The 26,542-nt window shown below is 39.7% G+C and overlaps 1 protein-coding gene and 2 long non-coding RNA genes across 24 annotated transcripts; 1 reads left to right on the top strand and 2 right to left on the bottom strand.

The window, feature by feature from the left end:
- Positions 1-4,544: 4,544 nt before the first annotated feature.
- On the top strand, positions 4,545-6,226 carry LOC116918148. 6 transcript variants are annotated; one of them, XR_006644279.1, is made up of 7 exons: positions 4,545-4,764; positions 4,839-4,929; positions 5,032-5,192; positions 5,268-5,331; positions 5,392-5,517; positions 5,578-5,879; positions 5,968-6,226. It is a non-coding gene; the product is annotated as an uncharacterized LOC116918148 (long non-coding RNA). The 6 variants fall into 6 exon arrangements; XR_006644278.1 differs by having other exon boundaries at positions 5,032-5,208; positions 5,271-5,331; XR_006644276.1 differs by having other exon boundaries at positions 5,032-5,208.
- A 904-nt stretch (positions 6,227-7,130) lies between these two features.
- On the bottom strand, positions 7,131-20,390 carry LOC116918852. Of its 17 annotated transcripts, none has more exons than XR_006644271.1 (12): positions 18,622-20,390; positions 10,934-12,349; positions 10,310-10,871; positions 10,091-10,222; positions 8,616-10,024; positions 8,444-8,541; positions 8,184-8,339; positions 8,061-8,125; positions 7,875-8,001; positions 7,664-7,802; positions 7,467-7,597; positions 7,131-7,412 (listed from the first exon to the last, which is right to left on the bottom strand). It is a non-coding gene; the product is annotated as an uncharacterized LOC116918852 (long non-coding RNA). The 17 variants fall into 17 exon arrangements; XR_006644260.1 differs by having other exon boundaries at positions 10,091-10,541; positions 10,615-10,871; XR_006644268.1 differs by having other exon boundaries at positions 10,091-10,537; positions 10,615-10,871.
- Positions 20,391-20,530: 140 nt separating this feature from the next.
- Positions 20,531-23,245, bottom strand: LOC116918851 (protein sprouty homolog 3). Its single transcript, XM_032924639.2, has 2 exons — positions 22,718-23,245; positions 20,531-22,641 (listed from the first exon to the last, which is right to left on the bottom strand). The coding sequence occupies exon 2, from the start codon at positions 22,312-22,314 to the stop codon at positions 20,908-20,910; it is 1,407 nt and encodes a 468-aa protein (XP_032780530.2). The 5' UTR covers positions 22,315-22,641; positions 22,718-23,245; the 3' UTR covers positions 20,531-20,907.
- Between the last annotated feature and the right edge of the window lie 3,297 nt (positions 23,246-26,542).

Below are 26,542 nucleotides of genomic sequence, written 5' to 3'. Positions count from 1 at the left end.
GTTTATGTGAGCACTAGACATGCAACTCGATTTATCCCACCACAGCACAAGAAAAAGCGAAAAAGAAACGATCAATTTCAGCCTTCTTCATAAAAACAAAACAAAACACACACAAAAAAAACGCCAATTTAGGCCTACACTTGTGGGCTTGCTAGCAGACACTGTCGATCCAAAACCGAATGGAAAAAAGAAAAAAAGAGATAAAGAAGGAAGACGGGAGAGGCAAGGAGAAAAGACATTTTCTGTCCCGGGAATTTATTGAGAAATAGGCTGTTTTTTTTTCTGATGCTACTTGGTACTCTACAAGGCGTCTTCTTTTTCTTCGGCTGTCTCTCATGTCAAGCGAATAGGCCCATCCAATTTACGAACGACAGAAAAAAAGGGCCGCTCTCTCGCAGCGACGAGGAGACACGCGCGCCCCCGCACCCAATCGATAAATGTGTAGAAACAGCGTGTGTGCATCTGTGTGTGTGTTATGCGGAGGAGTAAGAAAACTCATTCCTTCCATCATTGGGTTAGGTTCTATAGAATAAATGTTTATCTATACTGTAATCGGCACTCGGATCGTTTTCAGCTGCTCGTAAATGAGAGAGGAATGTTGACACGGATACGTTGGATGATTGGGAGAACCAAATTTTGCGTTATCGTTGCGAGAAATGATGATTCTTCTCGTTGGTCGCAAGTAGTAACAATTTCTTTTGACTAATCGTCCACCGTACTGTAAGGGTTTCTATCTGTTAAAGAATGTATTTCTATTTGAATGCACAACTTGTCTGTTATGTTTGTAACAAAATAAGGTTATCGTGAGATCTGTGCGAAGGTTGGAGAAAGAAGTTTAGCTAAAAGACAAAGTTGTCGTTTCCATACCGATTCGATCGTCTGCGGCAAGTCAACATAACGGATGCGAATCAAGATACTACGGTTCCGCCTCATTTCCTTCGAATACAATTGAGCCTATCCACCCACAATGCCAAATCCACCTTTCACGCCAAATGGCTCCATCGTGGAACATCATGGGGTTTCAGCAACTGAATCAGGTGAAGTGTATTCGCCCCTATTGTTTCCTTTTAAAGTGTTCCATAGAGGCCAATGGCTAAGCTTTTAATAACAAAAAAGAAAATAAAGAAAAAAGAAAAGATTTTATTCCACTCGGTTAGACTTGGATTCTTTTTTTTTGTCTATCCAAGAAAAAGTGCTTAGAAACATTGCCAAAACTATTTGTGCTGGGGTCTTGTATGTTGGATAATTAACTGCGATAAAGCGTAGGGGCAGTGACTTATACTTGAAATGAGAGTATAATGAGCGTCTAGTATTTGCAGAGGTCAGAGCGAATTGTTTCCCTTGTTACATATACATTGTTTTGTAGCTTATTCTATACATTAGTGGAGCCAATTATTATAAAGTCTGTTGTATTGTTGCGCATAATTGGGTATACTTTTTCCGGCTCTTTAGTGGTAAATAATTAGTTCTTCTCACTGTTTAAGTATATACAAGAACCCGGTGGCTATAGTGTTCTGTCGAATATGAAAAAATGTGATTTCTTTTTCAAACGAACAGCATGAAACATAAAAAGAATAGTTTTGCGCTTCTCGAATAAGTTTTTATGTGGTACAAAAGGAAATTGAATTTGGAAGTGGGATGCGCATATTTGCGTCACATAAACCTCAGGAAAAATCACCATAGAAGGCTAGAACAGCCTAACAACGAAGCGCCCATCGCTACAAGAAAACTTGAATGGATCAGATTTTTTAAAACGCATATTTTGTTTACAAGGTTACCTATATAGTTACGGTAAGCAATGTTAGACCAAATCACCTTTAAGGAAGGGCATTTAAAAATTGAACTACATTATAATTTGCTTGAAATTCCGTTGCGCGTTCAGCACTGAATACATTTTCCCCGCATTGATAGCCCACTGAGATTGTAGTTTGCTTTATTTGCATTTGATAGCACTTTGACCGATCAAAATCATAAAACGCTAAAAGAACCGATCGATTTTTTTTTTTTGCCCCAACGCCGTTTGTTATTTGATAATAAAAACGATCTGGCGTTATTGTCAAAGGAAGACAAGATGAAGAAGAAGAGTTGGAAGCGATCAGATCCCATAGTTCCCCTCTCAGTCTGTGCTGTGCGTGATTGTGTGTCTCTGAAAACAAGGAGAGACGACCGAGACGTTGCGCCAGCGTCTTTTTGCAGGTCGAACAAAAGCCTTTGTTGAAGCTGAAACTCACGGAAGAGACGTAGAGGGGAGGGGCCAGGGAGGGTAGGCAGCAATCGATATCCACCATTATATCGCACGTTGACTCAATAAAAACAGGAGCGGCGCTACGGAAAAGTGGGAGAAATAAGGAGCGTCGGCAGCGTTGTCGTTGGAGTGAGTGAGATGAAGTGAAAGTCAATCGAAAAGGCGTCAGGGACGCAAAACCATATATTTAGAAGCAAAAGAAAACAGATATAAGAAAACAAAGAGCACCGAACCGGAGAAAGTTCTTCTTCCCGTCACCCCTACCAAAGTTTTCTAACTTAGATTTATTTATATTTTTCTTATTATTATTCACATGCTGTGTCTTTATTTTATTTTATTTTTTTTCTACATTAGGTTAAAGTAAATGGATGGACTGGGCGCATGAACGTGAAATGTCACGTTATTCAACATGGAGGCACATGGATTCTTTTACTTTCCTGGATGAGAAATAACCCAATCGGATTTATTCAGATTCAACGGCTTGTTTTCACAAGTGCATTCACTTTTTGAAAGATTTTTATTATTTATGCGTTCCTAGAGTAACTGCAGATTGCAATGAGAAAAAACCCAAGTGCTGAGAGATTCGATGTTGTCTGGAACGTCTCGATTCCCCTTGGTGAGATGGTCACTGGACGGCTTTTGAAAATCGTTTTCTTGCTGTTGTTGTTACTGCTGTTGCTCTTAGTCGTCGGAAAGGTCCAAGTGGACAAGACTGATGGCATCCTTTTCCGGTAACCCCCACCCCCTACCCCGCTCTACCATGCAGACCGTGTGCAGCATGCAGTATATCAAATCTTATCGCCCGACCAGTTCTTTCGCTCAACATAGCAAGAGGATATTTGAAATTTAATATCGTGACAAGAGAGCCGCTTGCCAAAGATGACACACATACATAAAGTGAAACGGGGGATTTTCGCATGCATAGTTATTGTCAAACTTGTTCAACCATCGCCGGATTTATCCCCCCACTTTTGCATTCATTCTCGCCCCCTCTTTCCACATTTTGGTTATTAGTTTCTTGCATTATTATTATTATTCCACGTTGCTTCATCCCGTCAGAGTGTGGAGGGTTACAAAGTGTTTATTTTTCCCAATCTCTGTCTGAGTTGGAAGCGTGTTTCTTTCTCTCTCTCTTTCCATGTGAAAAATAAGATAGCTACTTAAAAAAAATTTTCTTTCTTCCTTCCTCCATATACACTTTGGTCCGCATCCGGATGAGTGGATCCTGCACTATAAACATACGACCATATTTCCCGACATCCGCAGCTCTGCTGCAATAAGTTACTAGGAGACCTCACTCCGTTCGTGAAGTTCCCGATAGGTTTAAACTCAGACCCGTTGAGGAGAACCCTGTTTACATTTTCCCGACAGGGATTCTATCAAAAGTCATCCTCATCATTCACAACCGACCCCCCGTATTCTGAGATTTCTCGCGATTATTTGGTGTTTCGATTTCGGAGGTACCTATGGCGCTGAAATTAAAGCAGATAACGCTGCAGTGCAACTTGAAGTTCCCGTGATTTTAGACTGAACGCACTTTTTAATTTTTGGCAAAATTTTAAATTTTGACAATCGACAAAAATCACACAGCATAATCAAAATTTTACGTTAATTAAACGCTATTTCAATTAAGTTATTGGTTTTCTCGTTCAACCAGTGTTTAAAAAAAGAGGGAAAACAAAGTGTTGTTATAGCACAAACTTTACTATTTGTTTTGTTTTTTTACGTTTATTTAAAAAACTATGAGACCAATAGAAAAATAAACTTGATTTCCGTAATTTTCATTCAATTCTGAATTGACAACATGTACTTTAAGAAAAATTTAAAATTTGGCCAAAATTGAAAAAGTGGGAAGGGTATAGCCTTCCCACTTTTGTCAAAATCTGCGAAAAACGACATCTCATGAAATTCGACAAAAAGCATACGGCATAACCCAAATTGAACGTTGATTTCGATTAAGTTGTTGGTTTTCTCGTTAAACCCCCTACCAAAAAAAAACAAAACAAATTGCTGCCCTTTTTAAAACTTAGTTTTTGGGTTTTTCTGATTTCCGAGCACTTGTTTGCGAATCTGATTCCGTTTTATCCAAATATCGATTAATTATGTGGAAAACTAATGTTTTATTCTGAATTAGCTTCTCATTTTGGTTGTAATAGGTTAAGTTTTATTGAATTCCTAGTAAAAATTCTAAGCCGATTTTTTAAACAAAAAGTCGGGCTTAAAATGTCGAGCTTAATTAATCAATTAAAACTAGATATCTTATCAATAGATGGCTACACCGTTTGGTGGGTCGTCTGCAGTAGAAATTTACGTTTCATCAGATGTAGCCTAGTTGTTAGTGATTTAAGACGTGTTCGACGAGGAGTTAATAAATGTACAGTGCGTTCTGTTTTAAACATTCTTTTGGCTACTCGGTAATACACTGAAATTTGCCATTTTTTCGTACCAATCTGAGGGACACTTTTTCACGACACACAGGATTGTTTGAAAGTTGATTTTTCACTAGACGTCATTTGAAGGTACAGTACAGTATATTTGCATGTTATTTCTTTCAGTTTTTATTTGCTGTCCGACAATTTTTTCATTTCTTTAGGTTCAGTTCCTATCCTCATCCCCCAGTCCTACAGTGTGCAAAAATAGAAAGTTGAAAAAATCTGTGCTATCCTGCACAATGCCAGATTCATGTAAGTAATCTTGAAATGATCTATCAACAGTAAACTTGGGTTTATATGTGGTTTTCGTATGCAAATCTATGACATATTTATATGACTAAACTTTTATTGAAGTTAGGACTACTCCATATTAAAATGCTCAGAGGAATTTTGCTTAAGGAAATTTGCAGCTGTGGACTTTATTTAGATGACTCTTGTATTGGAAATATTTTCCTTCTTCTTGGAACAAAAAACATAGGATGTCTTGATGCCAACGAAGTGTCATTGGAAAGATTGTAAAAAGATTTTTAGGTATTTCACAAATGTGTAATCATGTTAATAAAGTGACTTTTTTTGTATTCTTAAATTAGCAGGAAAACCTAAAGCTGGAGGATGATACATTTGTTTCCTTTTACTAGTGTTTTATAACAAATGGTAAATTGGTAAAATGAAACAACACATGACCTATTACTTAAGATCAATTTTTCCCACAAGTGGAGATTTATTCCACAATCTTCAGCTTTCCATGCAGACACCCATCCACAGAGCCATGGGTGATAGATGATATTCACATCGGGCACGACTGTGTTGTAAATTGGTATCACTTTTACAACCAAACAGGTATTAAAAAAATAGCATTTTTTAAATATATAGAATTGCGTTGCTTCTTTGCTTCATTAGACAGCAGGTTTAGATCACGTGTCTGACTATAGGGGGTATTCGTTTCCTTGACATAAAAAGAACGGAAATTTTTGGCATAAGCAAGTCATCCGCATCCAAACAGATCAAACGCACGAGGTATTCCGCCTCGTCCAGCAACTTAACATCCAGCAACGCATCCATCAACAGAATGTATTAAAGAGGAAAGTAATGACCAAATGCTGACTGGACGATTTCCATGCAAGATGAATGTTAAAATCCAAGGATATCTGGAGAACCATTAGCTGAATACAATGAATACTATCAGTTCTCCAGAACAAGAAGTAAGGATTGCACGATTTTATTGAATACATATTTATAGGTAATCGTTTATGTATTGATTAATGTTTCGTTTCCTTTTGGCCGACATAGGTTAATAATCATACTGAATCAAAAGAGGTACATACTTGAACGAGATTTTAAAACGATAACAGCTGGAAGGACATGTGGAAATTTCAAAGGACGCTACATGCACGTTACCTTTAGTCGCTGATTCATCTCGAAGATAAAATATTAAAATTCTTATAAATTGAAGTGCATATCTGGGCTCCCTTCTTTTCTGTGGCCCCGTTTCCCCTTGACTTGTGATAAGCCCGTAGGGGGTCATGCCCCTACTGTGATCAGCAGCAAAGGTTGTGAGTGCGCTGTCCGGAAAGGGGACGTGGGGGTCCTCAAGTTCTATGATATCATTGGAGGGCGAAGAGGCTACCCACAAATCCGAATTAACGGTTAATCGCTCACGTAAAAACTTGTCCGAAACCTTCCATCCTCTTCCGGCTTCTCTTAGCCACTCCCCGGGTAATCTCCCCGGGGGTTCAAATTCAATTGAGGCAGTGTCTCGGCTTGTCTTGGTTGATGGCAAGCGGAGACACTGTCTTAAGCTACTAACTACTACATAAACAATACAAGTATTTAAAAATTTTAATTTTGTGTTGCTTCATTTTATGAATTTTCTTCCAAGTGGATTTCATTGAAAATTTTATTCTAGTTGATTGTACTCCAGATGTATAAACGTACATTGTTTTTAATGAGACTTTCTAATTACGTACTCATTCACTTATCATGTAATACTTGGGAATTGAACCCACTACCTTTAGCTTATACAGTCAATGCTCTACCACTGAGCTACAACTGATACTATTACAATATCTACTGCTTTTGCACATTGCTGTACCTAGGTAAAGTTGTACTTAAAAAGCATTTGATTATTAACCGCTATTATATTCCCTGTCTTACTTCGCATTCATCTTGTGATATTCCAGAATTATACACTAGTTGAGAGTGCTTACCGTTGCATTTACAAGATTCATTAACTTATTCGTAACCATATAGCATTTTAACTCTGACGGGAATCGATCCTAAACTATCGGCATATCACACTGGTGCTCAACCACAGAGCCATGAGTTACATGAACATGTTGACTGTTTTTTCTATGTAATGTAGCTGCAACATGTGGAAACTTGGAAATATTAGAAATTGTGTAGAGTGAAAATTGAAGTCATGATTTTCAGTCGTAAACGTTAACGATAACACGAATGATCAACATAAATCTATTTAGTTCAACCAGTTCACTCTCATGTGGGTGAACCACCATGACCACCACTGACCTTCAATTCATTATGACGACAATATATAACCATTGATCCATAAACATTCTGTTGATGGATGCGTTGCTGGATGGTAAGTTGCCGGATGAGGCGGAATACCTCGTGTGTTTGATCTGTTTGGATGCGGATGACTTGCTAATGCTTAAATTTCTGTTCTTATGTGAAGGAAAAATACTCTTTTCCGATTTACCTTTACCGATCGATATAACCTTGAGATAAGAATAATGCATCAAAGTTTTCTTAAATAAATTAAAGATTAGTACATCTTATTTCGAAGCACAAAGTTATTAAATTACGCGAGCAATGACGTCGAGGAAGTGAACATCATTCCGATTGATTCACTGGATGGCGAAGAAACTCCACAAAGCGACTACTTTTCTAATATCGCTGCAAACTAGACAATAAATTGCACTTCAATTAGTTTTAATCATGGGTTTACAGGCAGAAAAAACCGACAGACCTAGAACTTGAACTTTGTCCTGAGATGGTTCAAAACGTTCAACTAGATTTCAGGAGTTCTGCATCAGAATGACACACTGGGGAGAGCCATTTTCGTTGGAGACACATGATCTTTTTCACAGTAGACACTTGATCAAAATCTGCTGTCCAATGAAGCAAAGAAGCAACATAATTCTATGTAAACAAATTTTAAAATGTCATTTTTGTTATACCTGTTTGGCTTTGTAAAAGTGACACCAATTTACAACGCAGTAGTGCCCACTGTGAATATCATCTATCGCCCATGGCTTTGTGGATGGGTGTCTGCTTGGAAAGCTGAAGATTTGGAATCAATCTCCACTTTTAAAAACAATTTATTTAAAGTAATAGGTAACATGTTGTTTCATTTACCAATTTACCATTTGTTTTACAAAACTAGTAACACGAAACAAATTTATTGTCCTCCAACTTTAGGTTTCTCCTGCTAATTTAAGAATACGAAAAAGTCACTTTATTAACATGATTACACATTTGTGAAACACCTAAAAATCTTATTACAATCTTTCCAATGACACTTCATTAGCATCAAGACATCCTATTAAGGAAAATATTTCCGATACAAGAGTCATCTAAATAAAGTCCACAGCTGCAAATTTCCTTAAGCAAAATTCCTCCGAGCATTTTAATACTGAGTAGTCCTATGTTCCATAAAAGTTTAGCTAATATAAATGTCATAGATTTGCATATGAAAACTACATATAAACCAAAATTACTGACGATATATCATTTCAAGATTGCTTACATGAATCTTGCATTGTGCAGGATAGCACAATGAGTAGATTATTTCAACTTTCTATTTTTGCACACTGTAGGACTGGGGGCTGTGGATAGGAACTGAACCTAAATATATGAAAACATTGTCTGACAGCAAATAAAAACAGAAAGAAATAACATGCAAATATACTGTACTGTACATTCAAATGACGTCTAGTGAAAAATCAACTTTCAAACAATCGTGTGTGTCGTGAAAAAGTGTCCCTCAGGTTGGTACAAAATAATGGCAAATTTCAGTGTATTACCGAGTAGCCAAAAGAATTTTTAAAACAGAACGCACTGTACATTTTTTTACTCCTCGCTTAACACGTCTCGAATCACTAACAACTAGGCTACATCTGATGAAACGTCAATTTCTACTGCAGACGACCCACCAAACAGTGTAGCCATCTATTGATAAGATATCTAGTTTTACTTGATTAATTAAGCTCGACATTTTAAGCCCGACTTTTTGTTTACAAAATCGGCTTAGAATTTTGACTAGGAATTCAATAAAACTTAACCTATTACAACCAAAATGAGAAGCTAATTCAGAATAAAACATTAGTTTTCCACATAATTAATCGATTTTTGGATAAAAGGGAATCAGATTCGCAAACACTTGGAATCAGAGAAACCCAAAAACTAAGTTTAAGAGCAGCACTTTGTTTTGTATTTTAACAGGTGGTTTAGCGAGAAAACCAACAATTTAATCGAAATCAACGTTCAATTTGGGTTATCTCGTATGCTTTTTGTCAAATTTCGTGAGATGTCACTTTTCGCAGATTTTGACAAAAGTGGGAAGGCCACACTCTTCCCACTTTTCTCAAAATTTGCAAAAAATGACATTTCTAGAAGTTCGATAAAAATCACACGGAACAATCAAAATAAAACGCTTGTTTCGATTAATTGGTTGTTTTTCTGATTAAACCAGCGATTTTACTATTTCATTCTTTTTATCATATTACTGTTCTTTAACCATTACGTACGTATTTCTTTTAAAAATGTTTATTTTCGTTTCTTTCTGAAATTTCTGACGCAATAACGAGCTCACTATTTACTGGTAAAACATGAAAACCGTGAATGTCTTTTTAGAGCAGGACCTGAGAGGGTTCTCCAAAAGTCCGCAACGAACGCCACGAGTGACATGGCCCATATCTGTACTCTAGAATAAAAACAACCGTTTCCTCTCTCAACCCGTCCCTTACAGGTTTCACAACTGCACTGTACAGTCTCCTCAGCGAAAATACATTACTATTCCCATATCACACGGGGTTGTACCATAAACATATTTATTTAGTTTTAGCATCCTCTTTCCAATTTATCTCTAGTCATCTTTTCCATGCGTCATCTACCTTTGCCCATACGACCACGATTTTCAATTTTTCATGTCTACTCCTCGATCCACCACATCTACCTCCGAACCCTTTTGCCCTTTATATGTATTCGTATGGCTTTCAGGAAACTAGCAAAGCCCGGGAGTCGTTTTTTAGCTCTCCCTAAACCGATTCAAGCTGAATTTAGTTTGTATAACGAAACGACTGCAAAATAAGTGATTTTCTTGAAAAACCTAATAAAGTTATATATTTTTAATCATTATCATGTAAAAAAAAATGTTTTACTTAAATGAAAATACCTTTTGGCAATCTTCCAAGATTTCAGTTGGTAACCTGTGTTCGGGCAAAGTGAACCGTTGTTCCGGTCATAAAATTCATCGTGCGTCGTTTTCTCTCCCATAATTCTTACTAGAAGGCGGATGGCACACGAACTTTACACCCCATGACATGGAAGAGAACAAGGTGATCACAGGAAAAGCCCTACCACTTCCGGGCCACTGGTAAATTATCATTGTTACCTGAAGGAGAAGAAAGGTGAAGAAGTAACGATATTTCGACGAAGTAACGATGTTTCGACGAAGTCAAATTGGAGCACCTGGTACGAAATTATATACTTCGCTCGTAAGGCAGTTTTGTTTTCCTTTTATTTAGCACCAATGGCGCCCTCGATCTTTTCCAGCCGTTGGAACATGCTTTTCACAAGGCCTTCAATTGAAAGCCAACAAAAACTAACATCATTTCTATTTCTATCTATCAACAGAGAAATTTTGATTTAGTTAATTTATCATCAATTCGGCGTAAATCAAACACAAAATGGCATTACTATTTAATCAAAAGAAGGCAATGTGAACGCAATGGTCGAAAAAAAAAACAAGTGCTTCAAACTCAACACGAAATCTTAGGAATAAGAGTTTAAGTGTAGAATACTTCTTTGTTCTGAATTTTTGCTTGACTCCTTGCTGCTAATATAAATATATAAAAACATATTATTTACGTCGCATTTAGGGCTGAGCTATTTATACGACAGACGTTCCTATTTTGAGGAGGCAAAAGGCTCATCAACACGGCTACGTCAGGCATCTTGAAAAAAAAAAAATGCTAGAACGCAGTGGATTCCTTGTGTTCATAAATCTGATGCTTACTCTTTTTTGGCCTAGTAATCCATCTTAAAGCTTAGCATGAATGTGTTAGAGCAATACATCTCCCAGTGGAAAACAATGAAATTTTGTAAAGTCAAAGCAGACAGTCTGTCACTCACATAGAAAACAGTTGTAGCACTAAACGAAAAAAAATAAATAATAATAAGCAGCTACGTTTTAGGTAGACATGCTGCAAAGGACATTAGTTTGTAATAGCAGGATTTTTACAACGCAAATATCCTCGTACGAGCCGGTGGTTGCCATTGTTTAAAATATCGCCAAGATCAGGGCAACCAAAGATATTTTGATTCTGCAGTCCCACCCAATTTTGGTAAATGAAGTCAGTTTGGAAATTCGCCGAATTAATTTTTCCCATTTAAAAAATTTTGCAAAAGATAGCAAGGGTTTAATTATGTCTCCTGTTGGCAATATGTCGTAAATGTAGACATTATATTTCGTCCACTAGATGGCACTAGAATAGACAAACAACGGTGAGCAAAGCTAAGAGACTTGGTCTTTTTACTCTGACGCCCTCAAATGCCAGCTGCTAACACACTTGCATAATAGTGCTGGACATTGCAAATTGCATGCTTTAGATAATGTTTGCTTGTTCTAAATATCATAACCAATCCGAATTCTTTCATTCTGCCCGTCGAAGGAAAACAGCAGACGACTATCATTCCTACGTCTGTGGTGGCAAAACTATATTTGAAACAAGAAAAAGTGATGTACTTGTTGCCCTGCATTTTGGAAGATTAAAAGGTTAACCAGCTGAATCAGCAGCTTAACAATAAACCACAGAGTAATCACATTTTGGCGCCCGTCTCGCATACCGACAAAATAATCAAAGGCAAGCGCGGCAAATTTGGAAGACTATAAAAATGTGTGATAATTTTTGCTATCGACAACGCAAGTTCCTTCGACTGCGTTTGCAATGAACTTTTAATGCAGTACTCTTCAAAATTTAAAGTCATCAGTTCAATAATTTTACAGAAAAAAACGTGTCAATACGACAAAATAATACGTTCAATCAATTACTACAATCAATTATAAAAGATAAATAGATTGCAACCTGTCTTCTCGTACAAAATTCTGCGATTTTATATATCGATTGTTACGCATCGACGTCGAAAAGACGCTACACGGAAGAAATTCATTTCCTGGAAGCGACAACAAGCAAAGGGGGGAAGGGGGGGGGGGAATGGTTATTTGTTTACACATCACAAAACGTTCGTATATCAAAGAAAATAGATGGCGACCGTGTGCCTTTTTCTGAAAAGGTTTGGTCAAGATTTTTGGTGAGGTGACGTATATGTATAGGCTTGAGGCTATACACACACTGACGGCGCCGTTTCAACCCAAGCAGCACTCCTCTTTTTCTTTTTCCTTCGTTCACTGCGACCAGCTCAACTGAATCCGCTGTTGGAATATTTATTTATTTAAACGAGAAAAAAAAATAACATGGAAGAACAGTGTAAAGAAGGAACAGAGAGAAAGAGAGAGAAAAAGAAAACTGCTGTGGTGTGTGTGTGTGTGTGTGTCTGAGTGCACCTCCCCTCAAGGCAAATGGGCAGGTCTCTTCCCTATTTTTCTTTTTTCCTTCTGGTGTATGTTGTTAGGTCTGCTGTATGTCGTCGTTCCTCCAACCCAAAAGGCTGAACCCCCCCTCCTTCAACCAGCATCCAAAAATCTTATGATTTTTCTTTTGTTTTTTATCCCTGTTGTCCCTACACTGATATTACTGTGGTCAAGAATGACCAGTGCGATTGACATGTGTTGATTAGGATCCCTTCCCCCCAAAAAAGAAAACCAAGATGGTGTCTTTGTGTATACCGAGAGTTGGGATAGATTGTTGTTCTATAGAAAGACACACAACACACAAAAATCAAAACGTTTTCAGGTTGGTTTTGCAGCCGAAAGAGAGGCGTCACTAGTCCAGTGACTGGTAAGATGCAGCCTGAAGCAGATAGATTTTCATGGTTCAGACCGGGAACCATCCGACCAGCCCCAACAGCAAAAGAATCCTCAAGCAGCACCCACCCTGATAGCCATCGGCGTTAGTGTTGCGGTTGCGTTCTAATTCCCTTTTTTTTTTTTTTCTTTCGTTTGCGCTGGTATCATAAGGTTTTTCTTTCTAGTTTTAAAAAGCCAAGTTAGCCTTTTAGGTTTGAATGTTCCGTCTTTCTTTTGCTGTGTTTACATCAACATTAGATTTGTTTTTTTCTTGTATACACCGAAGTTGAGAGAGAACGAAAAAAAAAAAGGCTGACACTGAACGACACACACGCACAAAATGGCCGGTTTTTACTCGTATGAATAGGCCCGTGTCTGGCTTTTTTTTTTAGGGCCATACAACTTGAACTCGAGGTCATTTTGATGCATATACTCTTAGACACATTTATAACCCAATGGTCTATAAGTACAAGTTAAACATAACCGTAAAAAAAAAGGGAGAGAATAATGCGTAAAACAAAGCTTTAGTACATACGTCTTTAAATTTGAATCTAAATCATTAAAAACAAAAATCTTCCCTAAAGAAAACCAAAATAGATGAACGTGCGAGATGCAAATTATTTTAAGCATAAACGATAAAAAAGTAGGGAAAAAGAAATCATTTGAGTAATTAAAATATAAAATAAATAAATAGGTATAGTACACTATAGGCGTATCAATGGAAAGGGGAGTGTCCGGCTATAAGCAATTGCTCAGAGCAATAAGGGGCAGCAGGAGGAGGAAGGGGGGCAAATGGTGAGGTTGGTTGGCGAGCAATCTGTGTGTGTGTGTGTGTGTATTAGACGAGATAGCCGACTACTTGTGTTACGCACTCAAGAGCCGAGAACGTTTTGCGGCTCGACGGGTGTTGGATCATCGATTAAGATGGATGGCATTGTGCGAAGGCGTGTATGGAAAAACTGTTTTGACGTGCGTCACCCGATTGACTACACACACCTCACTTGCTTCGTGAATTTTTACCTTGATTTCTCGTTTCGCTTCCAAGTTGGGAAACGGCGAGCTTTTTTTTTTGTTGTTGTCTTGACCACGTCTCCGCCAACAACAACAACAAAAAATTCAAATCATTTTTTTGTTTTTTCTTAAATAGAAAGAAACCAAACTCTCTGTTTGTTCCTTCAGGGGTCGTGATTGCTACTGTGTGCGCACCAAAGCGCTTTAAAGCTCCATCCCTTGTTGGTCAAGTCTTTTGTATGCGCGTGTGTGTATTCGTCTGAAAAGAAAAGAAAAAAGTTGGGAGACACACACACACACGCACACGCAGATATTTAAAAGAAAAAGAAAAAAAAAAGAAAAGATTTCCCATTCAGGTATAGAAAGAAATAGTTTGGGGCACATATCAAGGTAAAAAAAAAAAAAACCATACACAGGTGCGATAAAAGGGGATAAAAAAGAGGGCACCAGCTGTCGCTATTTGACGAGTGAGAACAAAAAGATTGCAATATAGGGGGTTTGTCGAACAATTGACACCAGCCACCAGCAACGAATGTCTTATTGTTGTTGCAGTTTTTTTCTTCCTTCAGAACAGGAGGAATTGTTATGAAAAATCGGCAAAGGCTAGAGGGGGTGAAAGAGCAAAGTTAGATAGTTTTGTGTCTTAGAAAAACATAAAGAAAAGAATGGGAAAGCGTCTAGTGCAGTAAAGTGTAGTGTAGCGAACATAGTATATATTGTATACACAAGGACAGGTAGCCAAGAGCTGGCCAAATAAGGCACGGTCGTCTGCAACTGGACACACAAAAAAGAAACGGTGAGGAAGGCGGTCAATTGCGTTCTCCCTGCTTTGAAAAGTAGTAGACGAGAGGTGTGCTACAACACACACACACACACACACACACAGCTTTTTGGGGAAAATGGAAACAACTACAAAGAAGCTAAGGCCTTCCCAAAAAGGGGGAGTTTCAAGCTAAAAGAAAAAAAAGGAAAAAGACACGAAAGCAAATGTTAAAGAAGAAACTGTAATGATGAAGAACAGAAGAGGAAGAAGAAAGCCAAATAGGATTGGGTGAAACGTTGCTGCTGTCCATAAAGAAAAGACGAAGAAGAGAGAACGAGAAAAGAAGAAGAAAAAGTCGTTGGCCAGCCACTAGTCCCGCGCGTCAGCCAACACACACAAGACAAAAAAGGGCAACGGGATATAATCAAACCGGCCACCACCAGCAGCCGTAAGAGAAGGGCCAAAAAGACGAAAAGGCAATCGTTGTAATAAAAAGAAAATAACAAGTCGGAGCCTCCCTTTTTTAGGGGGCTTCTCTCTTTCTCTTTTGGTCAGCATTTTTTTTTTTTTTTTCTTTAACAACAACCTGTTGCCTTGTTGGCAGGCGGCCCTCTGACGCTTTCACGTTCGACTTCACGCACCATTTTTTATTATTGTTTTGTTTTGTTTTTTTCGTTGAAGACGATCCTTAAAAAAAAAAATTTTATATTTCAGACATTTTTCTTATCCATTCTGTGCATGGAAGATGATATTTCCAGAATTATGAAAAGGTGTTTTGATTTGAATTCATTTTCAATTTGAATAATATGCATATTTTTTGGGGGGTATTAAATGGTGGGGGAGTTGTTGGAAAAGAAGAGGAGGAGGCCAGTGACTCTCGGTGTACAATCGTCAATGGATGAAGAGAGGAAGAGTTCAAGACCGGTTTTGCCACCTCAGGTAGAAGAGAAAAAAAAAAAACCGAATGGACAGGTAAGAAAGAAGAAAAAAAAAACTAAGAAAAGGGAGAAAGAAAAAGAGAATCGAAAGAGAGAGAGAGAGATTAAAAAGAGAGAATAAAAACCCTGGCCCACAAAAACGAGTCAGTTGGAGGGGTGAACGGCTAAAAAGCAGTCACAGCTTAACGAATTTTGTGTATGCAAAGCGCGTGAGCACAACATTCAAAGACAAACGTCATACGCCTCTGTATATACACGACTGCGTTCAATGGAGACTTGCCTATTATGCAAATCTACTCAGCTGTTAGTGAGGGCTGAAAATTTGTCATCCGATTGAATGAAATCATTGAAAACGAGACACACACAAATGCAGAATCAATCTAGAATCATTTAGATCGGCTATTGAAATGTTAATCAAAACAAACTCACACACAAAAAATGCGAGTTTTTGTTTATTCTCGGTAGATTATATACGTGTGCTGACAGTACAGTGGAACTGTATATAAATGGCCAACTCTTGTAGGTGACGGTGGCTGGCACGGTCACGAAGGAATGACCTAGATGAAAGGCGAGTCGGGAATGGAGCGAAAAGAAAGCCCGAAAAAGCCAGGTTCATTGATTTCTACTACTTCTATGTATATATCTATATACATGAATATGGCAGTGTATATATATATATATATACAATTCTTAGTGTGTTTAAAGCCTAGCTCTACGTCTTTGTGCGTGTGTCTACTCGAAAAGCAGGAGAAGAGAAAAAGAGAGACAGAAAAAAATGAAAATGGGTTGCCCGAGCGGTCGGCGTGAGATGGTGAACGTTGGACGTTCAATCTTGCCTTGCCGGCGGCTATGAGGTGCGCCAAGGTTGTTATAACATTGCCAGAAAGAGGTAGGCAACCATCAGCCAAAGAAAGGTGTATGCACGTTTGAAAAAATAAAATAAAATAAAACCAGCACATGGTTTCTTGACGGCCATCTTCTTCTTGTTCCTGGCTCGTCCATCCCAAAAGAACGCGCGTGTGTGTGTAAAAAAGAGGAGGATGGCGCGCACACGGCCAACCGATTTGGTAATAGTGGCCGATTTGAGAGAAGAGCTTTCTATATAGAAAAGGTTTGAATGTTTCACCCAAAGGCCCTTTTTTTTTTCTTTCTCTTATCTGTTTTGTTGTTGTTGTTGTTTAAAAAAGGAGCGAAAGAGCCAAGGTTTTCCTTCCTTACCACTGATGGCTAAAGGTGCGCCAGCTTATTCAGCCACTCCGTCATATCTCTTTTACGTCTGCATCATCTATGTTATGTTACCATCTTCCCTTTTTTTTTCTTTCTTTTCATTCATCCGCCTTTTCTTTCCGTCGAAATCTTAAATATCATTGTCAGTTATTCGATTTTAAGCCTTATAGACTATAATTTAATTATTAGTTTTCTTTCTCCTTTCATTGTGTTTATTCAAAGGGCCTTTCTTCATCTTTCTGGGCTGTGTACCCTATTGGAGGTCAAAAGCCAAAGATTCCCATCCCCCCTAACAAATTTAATACACATAGATTTTTATACTGTGTGTACGTATTTTTATTTTTATTTTTTTTTATGTCTGGCATTCCGAGTTGTTGCTTTGGACTATTGACATTTGTGGCACGAGTCAAGCCTAGGGGCCTCGTCGCAGCTACGGGTTCATTCATTGCACACACACACACACACACACATACACACACTCATTTTTTTTTTTCTTTTCTTCTTCTTATACTACTTTAGTGATATAGACTTCCAACATTTTGATTGACGTACAGGCAAAAAATGTACGTAAAATACTATACAGCCAATGGCTGAATAAGGAAAAAACAAAACAATCCATTCAGAAGTTTCCGATCTTAGTTGTTTGTTTTTCTGTTCCTCGTCGGTGATTGATGAATTTAACAATCGTGTTCTAAAAGAAATTAAGAAAACTTTTCGTTTTTTTTTTTCTTACTCGTCCCGCAAGCAACAAACAGATTGGTGAATATGTAGAACCAAACAAGAAAGGAAAAAGAAATTATAAAAGAAAAAAGACGGCCCAAAGGTGTGTGCGTCCGGCTGGCGCCGTTCTGTCGACTCGCGCCTTCTCTTCTGTTTTGTTGTTATATTGTTGTTTTGTTTTGTTTTGTTTTTTATTTAAAAGAAAAAACTTCTTCTTTATTATAGTCGTACACAGTCAAGTCTTTTTTTTTTTTTGCTATGGAGAATTTCGCACCAGACTTCATTGATCGTGGGTTTTTCCTGTATTTTTATAGTCTACACACTCACTGCCAAAAAAAAAAAAAATGAATTCCACACGCAATTTCTTGTCGCCTACTTGAATATTAAATCACGCGTTTTTTTTTGTTTGTTGTTGCATCCTTTCCCATCACAAAAAAACAACAACACATTTTTAGAAGTTTGCATTTAAAGAGGAAAAATGTCAATGGGACGATGAAGTTCCAATAGTCAAATGAGCTCATTCGTTATTGACACGACCGACAGGTTCTGCTGTTGTGCAGATCCTGTTACGTTTCTGATATGAAAAGAACCTGGGCTAGATAGGCAAAGAGAGGGGGGAAGGAAGGGCTCACGCCACACGCACATAGAAAAAGTTGAATGAAAATCAGGTTCATTGCAGCGGAAAATATAAAAAACTCCCAATGTAAAAAGAGCCGCAGCCGAAAGCGAAGAGAGTGGGGAGAAGGAAACAAGATAATAATAAAAAAAAAAAAAAAATAGGGCGAAAGAGTGTGTGAAAGAGAGGCCGATGAAAACCTCCTCTACACAAGGAATGGGGGTGAATGAGGCGAGTAGAAGGAGGAACAGGTTCGTGAGGTCACGGCTCACTTCCAAAATGGACATGAGATAAATCTGAAGCGGCCAGCAGCCAGATAACAAAACCGAAAGAAAAAGAAATATATACATACACGTACATATTATACATATATATATAGCTCACGCTTTGATTGCATAAGACCGTTATATTTTGCTTTTTACACGGCCACAGAAAGATAAATCAAATGTGTTTTGTTTCTTACCTTAATCAGTTGAATGTGATGCCAAACGGAAAACGAATCATTGCTGCTGTGCTCTTCGCAAAGCAAGTGGATGTGCACGTCTCGGTTTAACGTACACGTAACAAGACTATACACAAACTCTGCAGCCATGTGTGTACATGAAAAGTGGGGGAGACACACACATCCGGGCTTCACACCAACGGTGCGTCGTGGGAAAAAATGGCGTTGACCACAAAGAGAGAAAACCTGTGCAATTGACGATCGGTGTTGCCATGGCAACGAGCGTGGGCGTGCAACTTTGAACCGACTCTTACCACCATCGATTCCGTAACCCCCATTCAGCACATAACAAAATGACAAATGAATTTTTATTTTTTTATTTAAGTATTTCTTTTTTATTATTATCATTATTTTCAAAAAAAAAGCCTTTTTTGGTTTGGTTTCGACACGCCATCTTGCCTTTTTGTGTGTGTGTGTGTGTGTGTGGAGAGAATCCAAAAAGGGACGGGTCAAAGTGGTCGACATCCGGTCGCGCGGTTTTTCTTTTTTCTTCTTAGCTTAAAGGATAAAAAAAAAGAGAGAGAGAGAGATGAGAACCGTGGGGATTGGGAAGGGGCCGTAAAGGAGGAGGGGTTGTGAACATGCGGGGGCAGCAATGGAGCCAGACTGGCAGCTAAAAGGCCCCACCGGAAGTGGTTCGTCTCCTTTCTCCAAAACTTTGTACGAGAACCATATGTCATGGCCATGGTGTGTGTGTGTGTGTAGCCAACGGGCTTCTTTAAAAAAAAAAATAAATTCATTCATATTATCTATTAGGATATATCGATTATTCCTTTAAAGAAAACTGTTTTCGATTGAATCTTTCAATCGTTTGACATTTATCAATTCTGTCTCGTTCCATCATCTATTTCCCTTCTGGTTGTAAAGGGTTGAGTACTTGCAGTCTTCAATTTTTGGAAATTGTTTGACTTGTTTCCTCTCCCAGGACCTTTCCCCTTCTCGAGTTTTATGTGGGGGAATGGGAAGGAAACGAGGTATTTTAACAGCCGCCGGAAGTGGTTGAATTAAGTTCAATTGGCTCCGACATATGGTGTGTGTGTGCGTCCTTTTCCGGCACCCCCCACCCCTCAAACCCCGGGTGCGGTGGTTGAGATTCACAATCACAGTGTCAATTCACGATATATTTTGCACAAGTGTAACCTTTTTCAATATATACAGTAAATACATGGGTAATTACAAAAAAACAAAACACTGTCAGCAATTTTTTTTTTCTTATTTCTGAGAGCGAATAGAAAGAAAACAAGAGAGAACACGATGCCATCTTTCCATATAGAAAATATTAAACGAAGAGAAAAGCAGTTTTTTTTTTTCAATTAATTTTGTTTTTTTCGAGAAGAAGAAAAATCAGAGACGGAGGTCAGTTCCAAGGAAAAGAGAGGTAATCTGATGAAATAAATAATTATGTGGCCGCCGAAGAAACCGAAAAGCTGAACCAAAGTCAAGAAATTCTCTCCATCCGTTTTTGTTTTTTTTTAAACCATCGTCGTTGCATTTATAATGAATTATAAAAACTCATCGAGATGGATCAACAAGAGAGGAAGAAGAGAGACCCAAAATTAATATGGTGACGTTTGCTTGATAATTCAGACTAGACAGAGGACTTTGGGGGGGAGGGGGAGGGATAAGACACGCCCGTAGAAACAAAAAAACAAAAAAAAAACTACCTGTCGTGTGGGATTAATTTTTTTTTTAATTCTTGTGTGCCAGGACATGCCCAAAGAAAAAAAAAAAAAAAAATTGTGTGGAAATGTGACGGAAAATTTTTGTTTCGTGTGTTTATGTTTTTTCTTTCTTTCTCTCCAACATTCATCGTTTTTCTCTTTCTTTTTTCAGGAGAACTGAAAACAAAAAAAAAATAAAATTTTTTTTCTTTTTCTGTTCAATACATATTTGCATATATGTACCCCACATTGGTTTAGATGAAAAGCCTCGAGAAAATAAAATGGGATTGCTGACGGAAATGTCTTGGCATTAGTCCTCTTTGGTTTTTCAGTCAAATGATTTTTTGTTTTGTTTTTTTCAGAGGCTCTTCTAATAATTTTTTTTTTAGAAAATAAATTGGGAATCAAACAACCTCACAGGGACGCGTGTGTGGAGGATGCAAAATAACGAATTGAGAGAGAAATAGAGAGAATAATGTCGAGAGAAATGAACGACATAAACGACATGAAAGAGTTTTGTCACAGATTCATCATCGATATAAGTCTTTGTTTGTGTGTGTTTGCGTGTGGTTTCTTTTGTTGGATTTTAAATATCTAAAAGACGTTTCCCCGAAGAATTAGTGGGTAGAGGCTGGACGACAACGGCCGTTTTCGAAGACGCGGCCTGCGATGATGCCGACGAGGATGACGTGGGTCTTCTTCTTTGCTGGTGCTGATCGCATTGGCATCCGTGCCGCGTGCATTTTTGGTAGCACATTTCAACCACTTTGACACCCCCTTGAAGTGGCCAATAGCAAAGCAAACAGGGCATTACCAGAGTTAGAGAGGCCAGACAGCCCCAACGAGCCATCCGATGATGACTGGGCACACACGAACACGGAGCATCGGCACACGATCCATTGTTTCCAGCAGCGGCATTATTGGACGACGATTGCTGATGGTATCGATTACGTCGACGTAGGTCGTCGTCATCGGCGCCATCGTCCGACGACGATCCGCAATGGTAAAAAATTCCTTTTACACAGCAGAGGCACGTGACGTAATCGACGCACGATTCGGCCGAACAGAGGCACTTGTCGCCGCACAACCATTTGGACGGTAGGGGGCGAGGAGTCCGACACGATAGACAACGACATCGGTCACAATCGGGACAAATGATCGAATCACTACCACCGCTGCTACTCTGGCTGCCGGGCGAAGAGAAAACCATGCGCGACGAGGATGTGGTCGGCGACGAAGCAGACGGACAATGAATGGCTCCGCCATCGCGCAGACGACACGCCGCATGGGCAGCAGACGAATCTTTGGTGAGGGCGGGTTGTTTGGTGATGGGCAACGAACGACGCGTACTCTGCAGACGTTTCAACGACGGAGACGTTAACGGTGTGTTGGCCGTATGGTTGAATGGCAGTGATTTAGTCGAACACGTTTTGGACGATGATTGACTACCCAACGGGCTGACCAATGCCAAATGATCGTGAGGCGATCCGCTTATGTGGATGTGAGTTTCGGCGTGAAGCGGAGTCGAACGCAGACCACCTTTCAATGGCGTGTCGATGTACTCGTTTCGAACGCGTTCGCCATCCGGTCGAGGTTGTGATAGCGATATGACCTCTGTTTCACTTGACGACGATGCCAACAATAACGATCGATTGTTACTAATCGCGTCGTTAGTGTTGCTGCCATTCGTCGTGTAGGTGGTTATCGGTGGCCGGAGGGGTAACGTCGGTGCGGCAACTCTTGGAACGACGAGCGGAGACGTGACTCGTCTCGTCGATTGAATTCGAACAGCGACGCCCGGAAGAGCGGCAGTGGCCGGCCGTGCGGGAGCCAACGCGGGTATCCTTGACGGCCTGTCTGGTACGAGTTCCATTTGTGATGATCGGTGTGGCCGATCCAATTCTTCCGGACTGATGATGACCAGATTCCGGTGTGTCGATGGACTGCTCGTTCGGCTGCTTTGAGTGACGATGGTCTTGGCATGGTTTGCCATGAAGGCCCGTCCGTTTCAACGCAGCCAGTCCACCACGGCAGTCGCCAGTTTCCTTCCGTGCCGTGCAATGATCGATGGACGCCACCTCGCGGACGATCCGGCGGCTTTCACGGCACCCGTTTTATTTGTTTTTTTTTGTTTTTTTCCTCAAAAAGTCGATCGGATGCGCGCGCGCGCGCGCGCCCACGGATTTATTTTTTCCCGTTTACGCCAGCAGACACACGCACACACAGACCAGACAAACACAGACACACAATCACAGATAGGAGAGCCGCCACATTGCCACTATTTCATTCACCTTTCATCCATCAAATGTTTATCCTCGGGCTGTTGGGAGAAAGAAAAGAAAATTACATAACGTGAATGTACACTGGGATTTATCAATATGAAATCAAAAATTCACCTCTTTCTTTTCTTCTTCTTCGTGGAATCTATGTTGGCCGAGTCCGGGAGTAACAGTAACAAAAGATGATGAACGTAAAATAATCCACTCAGGGTAAACAGATGCAATTGGGTTTTTCCAAAGCAAAAAACAAAAAAACGAGAAATTCCCAAATGAGTTTTGTTATTTTGTGTTTCCTGCCTTCGTTTCTTCAATTTTCAGATTGGCACACACACAAAGCATATACACAACAAGATGGCGTCTAGTGGCGAAAAAGGGGACCTTTTTCAATTGTTTTGGTATTGTTTTTCTTTTGCCAGTGAAGGCCGCAGAAATTCCTTGTGAACGGGGTGTGAATAACCAGATTATTGGGTACTAGTTTGAAATCCAAGTACGGTGCATACACTTGAGCGCGCACACACACACACCCTCACACACACAATCACACACACTCACACACGAGGCTGTCGGGCGCCCCCGTCTTAGATCTGGGCGCGCAATACACGTCTGAACAGCTGGAACGGGCTTGAACGACTGGAGGATTTTGTGAATCGCCTGCCACAATGCGCACGGATAGAAGGGGGCAGACTAGCAGCGCCACCGCCATTGTTTCCTGCCACCCGCCTAACTTCTCCCGGTGGGAGGAAATGGCCCCCTTCCTGTCTTTCGGCCACCGAATCCTCGTTCTGATCTATCCGCTAGAGGCGCTATAACCTCCCCCCTCCCCCCTCCTGACGGGGCTTTTCTTCAAGGACGTACACACACAAACACACATATACCCGAGTGTGTATGTTGTCGAGAGAGAGAGAGAGAGAGAGAAGGAAAGAGATAGAAAAGAGAGAAAAGACTCATTCACGAACTCCAGCCAAGCGCGCAGCAGCAGTCCCATTTAGCCACCCCACCACCCACTTTGCCTTCTTCTACGATTTCCACCACTTGTCGTTTTTTCTTTTCTCTTGCTTTTCGTTGCTTTTTCTTCTTCTCCTTTTGCTTCGTTTTTGGCCTCTCCCTTTTTCGACTGGGACTATACCCGGCGCCAAGCCGACGGCAGTTTGTTTTTTTCTTTTCACAAACGACGTTCTTTAAAGGCTACATTTTTCATTTGACATTTTGAGTTTCTCCTTCTCAAAAAAGCATTCGAGAATAACGTCAGACACTTGCAAATATGTCGAAAGAGGCTTCGAAATGTTTTGCACGGTGTGGTTTACGTGATGAGTTTCATTCATTCTGAAAGTCGGCTCGGTGTGGACGTGTACAGAAGAGGTATATACCATTTTTGATGCCGGGCGTCAATGTGAAAGCGAAGCGGCGTTTTTTGACATTTTCAATGAGGCAAAATTCACTTGATGATGTAACGAGACGACCAATGAAAGAGATGGGTCGGATAGAGAGGATTGAGTAAGTCGGTCTGATAATTACAAGTCACCAAGCCCCAACGAACGTATTTTTATCAATGGAATTAGGAATGCATGTATCATATCATGGTGTATGAATGGCCATGTTATCGCTGTCCTCGTCGTCCAGACAGGTGTATCCACCCGTTAAGGGTTAAATTGTAATCATTTTGGAATGGCAACAAAAAAAGGAAAAACTGGTTCATGCTGGCAAGCTTTCTTTCTCTTTGAATCGGACACGATCAAAAGCGTATAGTAAGTCCATAGAACAACAATCATCACACCAGTGTACATTTACTGTGAATGGCATTCACTCATTCATCCCTGTGGAAACAAAAAACAAAACAATACACACTGGCTGGCGAATGTTGTTACTCGAATGGTGCAAAAAAAAAAAAAGGAAAAGAAAAAGGCAAAGCAACAACAGAAGAAACGTGTCTTGAATGAATGACCGAGATGAACGAGAAAGTTGGCCTCTTGCACCATCCCGAGTCAACGGCCTTGTTTTTATTCCTATCAAATGCCAAGTCGAGTGTCAATTGGCAGCAGACGAAAACCAGTCGATACTTTCAGGTCGTTTTGTTTCTTTTTATTGCCAGCCAGGTCGCGATAAACAGAACGAAATTGGATTAAGTACGAGTCGAGAGAAAAACAGCCGACGAAAGACATTTCAAAGAGAGAGAAAAGAAAAACACATATTTAGGAGAAAAAAAAACAGTGGCACTCACAAATAAAAGGCCTTGAAACGTGCACAAGCTTTATGAATGAAAATGTTGGCCTTATAAAGAGGCACGTCATACACACGATACGTTTCACAGCCTTGTCCAAGTTAAGAATTACAGGGGGCTAAACATAACTATTTAAAGGGATTTATATATTTAAAAGAAAACACACATTCATAAAATGAAAAAAAGAAACAAGTTTTTTTTGTTGTTTTTTTTTTTTTGTTTTGCCTGACCATCAACAATAGCGATTTACTGGCAACTCCGTGTCGGGCGCCACCACCCGTCAATTCTAAAGCCAAAAAGGCAAAGCTTGCCCAAAAACGAAACATTCTCTTCAATGCCGGATGCAAATCGCCGACCTCGCTAGATTCTATATAACTATTTAGTGTTTGACACGTTTCAGGGATATTTCCTTTTTCTTTTTTGAGGACAAGAAGTAGCTGCTTATCCTCACCCAATGCAAAGGACTAGCATGTTTGTGTGCCTCGGCAGTTGTGTAATCTAATCAGCAGCAGTTCGTTTGGACTCTACCCTCTTCTCTCTAGACTCTAGAACTGATTGCCATCCAATCGCCTATACCAAGTCTGAAATAATCCAACATTTAATTCTGATTTCTTCAATGTTTGACTCGGTCATCAGCAAAACGGCGTTGTTTAGCACGACATCTTTGGGCCCACACTTTCGTTCGGGTATTAAACGATGGATTATGAACAACAAGCTTTTTCTTGCTTGCTCCTAACGTGCAGTACGAAGCAGCGTGACTAGGAAAATGGTTTCCTTTCCACCCCACCCACTCGCCTCTACACACAAACTCCCGACGACGAGTGAGAGAGTCAACATGGGCTCAAAATAGAAACAACTGGCCTGGGCTCGTGTTTCCGTTGGGCTGTTGCTGCCGGCTGCTCCCACTCTCAGTGCTGCTGGTTTGCTTCTACGTATAGCCCATCTGAACGTGATGACGTCATTTCCTGAACCCATCCTCTTTCCTGTCGACTTATCAGTATACAGCTGACGACAAATAACCAAATAAAGAGAGTCTCCACAAGTTTTAATAGATGTCAGATGGACTTGATTTCTACTGGCCAAAAATCAAAATGCTCCTCCTTTTTTTTTAAGACTCGAAAGAAGCAGGACGGACTTAACTGCGAATAAGGTAGACGTGACTCCGTGACTAAAAGGACCAAAGGAAGTCCCTCATTTCATGTTTTTTTTATATGCGCATGTGTGTGTATATTATCTATAGTTGTATTCATTTGACAATTTGTACGCACCACTATAATGCCACCCCCTCTTTTTTTTTTCTTCTCAGTTAGACAATAGAACCGAACGAATGATGGAGCGGATGCCGAAATTTCAAGCCGGAAAGGCTTCCGGCTTGAAAAAAAAAATAAACCGTTTTTTTTTTTTTTTATGGACATGATTTGAGCAGATCACAGGATGTACTCCAGCGATGGCTTGTATGTGGTAAAATAAAATAATATTAATAACATAAAAATTTAATCATTTTTTTCGAAATGTTGATAAATGTTGCATCATCATTATTTTGTTGTTTCATGAATGTCCAGCAGAAGAAAAAGAAAAAAAAGGGGGAACGTCATCGAACTCTACGCACCCATGGCTAGACTAAAGGATGATCTAATCGAATTGCCAAGCCCATATAACGGCCTCGACAAGAAGTGAAATTTATTTTACCTATAAGTAACATCTGCTGTTGGATGAGCGCATGC

Source organism: Daphnia magna, linkage group LG3 (genome assembly GCF_020631705.1).
Source record: "Daphnia magna isolate NIES linkage group LG3, ASM2063170v1.1, whole genome shotgun sequence".
Lineage (NCBI taxonomy): Eukaryota > Metazoa > Arthropoda > Branchiopoda > Diplostraca > Daphniidae > Daphnia > Daphnia magna.
The sequence above is the reverse complement of the archived record's forward strand: the minus strand, read 5'-3'. Positions and strand labels throughout refer to the sequence as shown.

Excerpts from the sequence above, each read along its gene's own strand:
- LOC116918851 (XM_032924639.2), bottom strand. The coding sequence starts at position 22,314 with ATGGCAAACCATGCCAAGACCATCGTCACTCAAAGCAGCCGAACGAGC.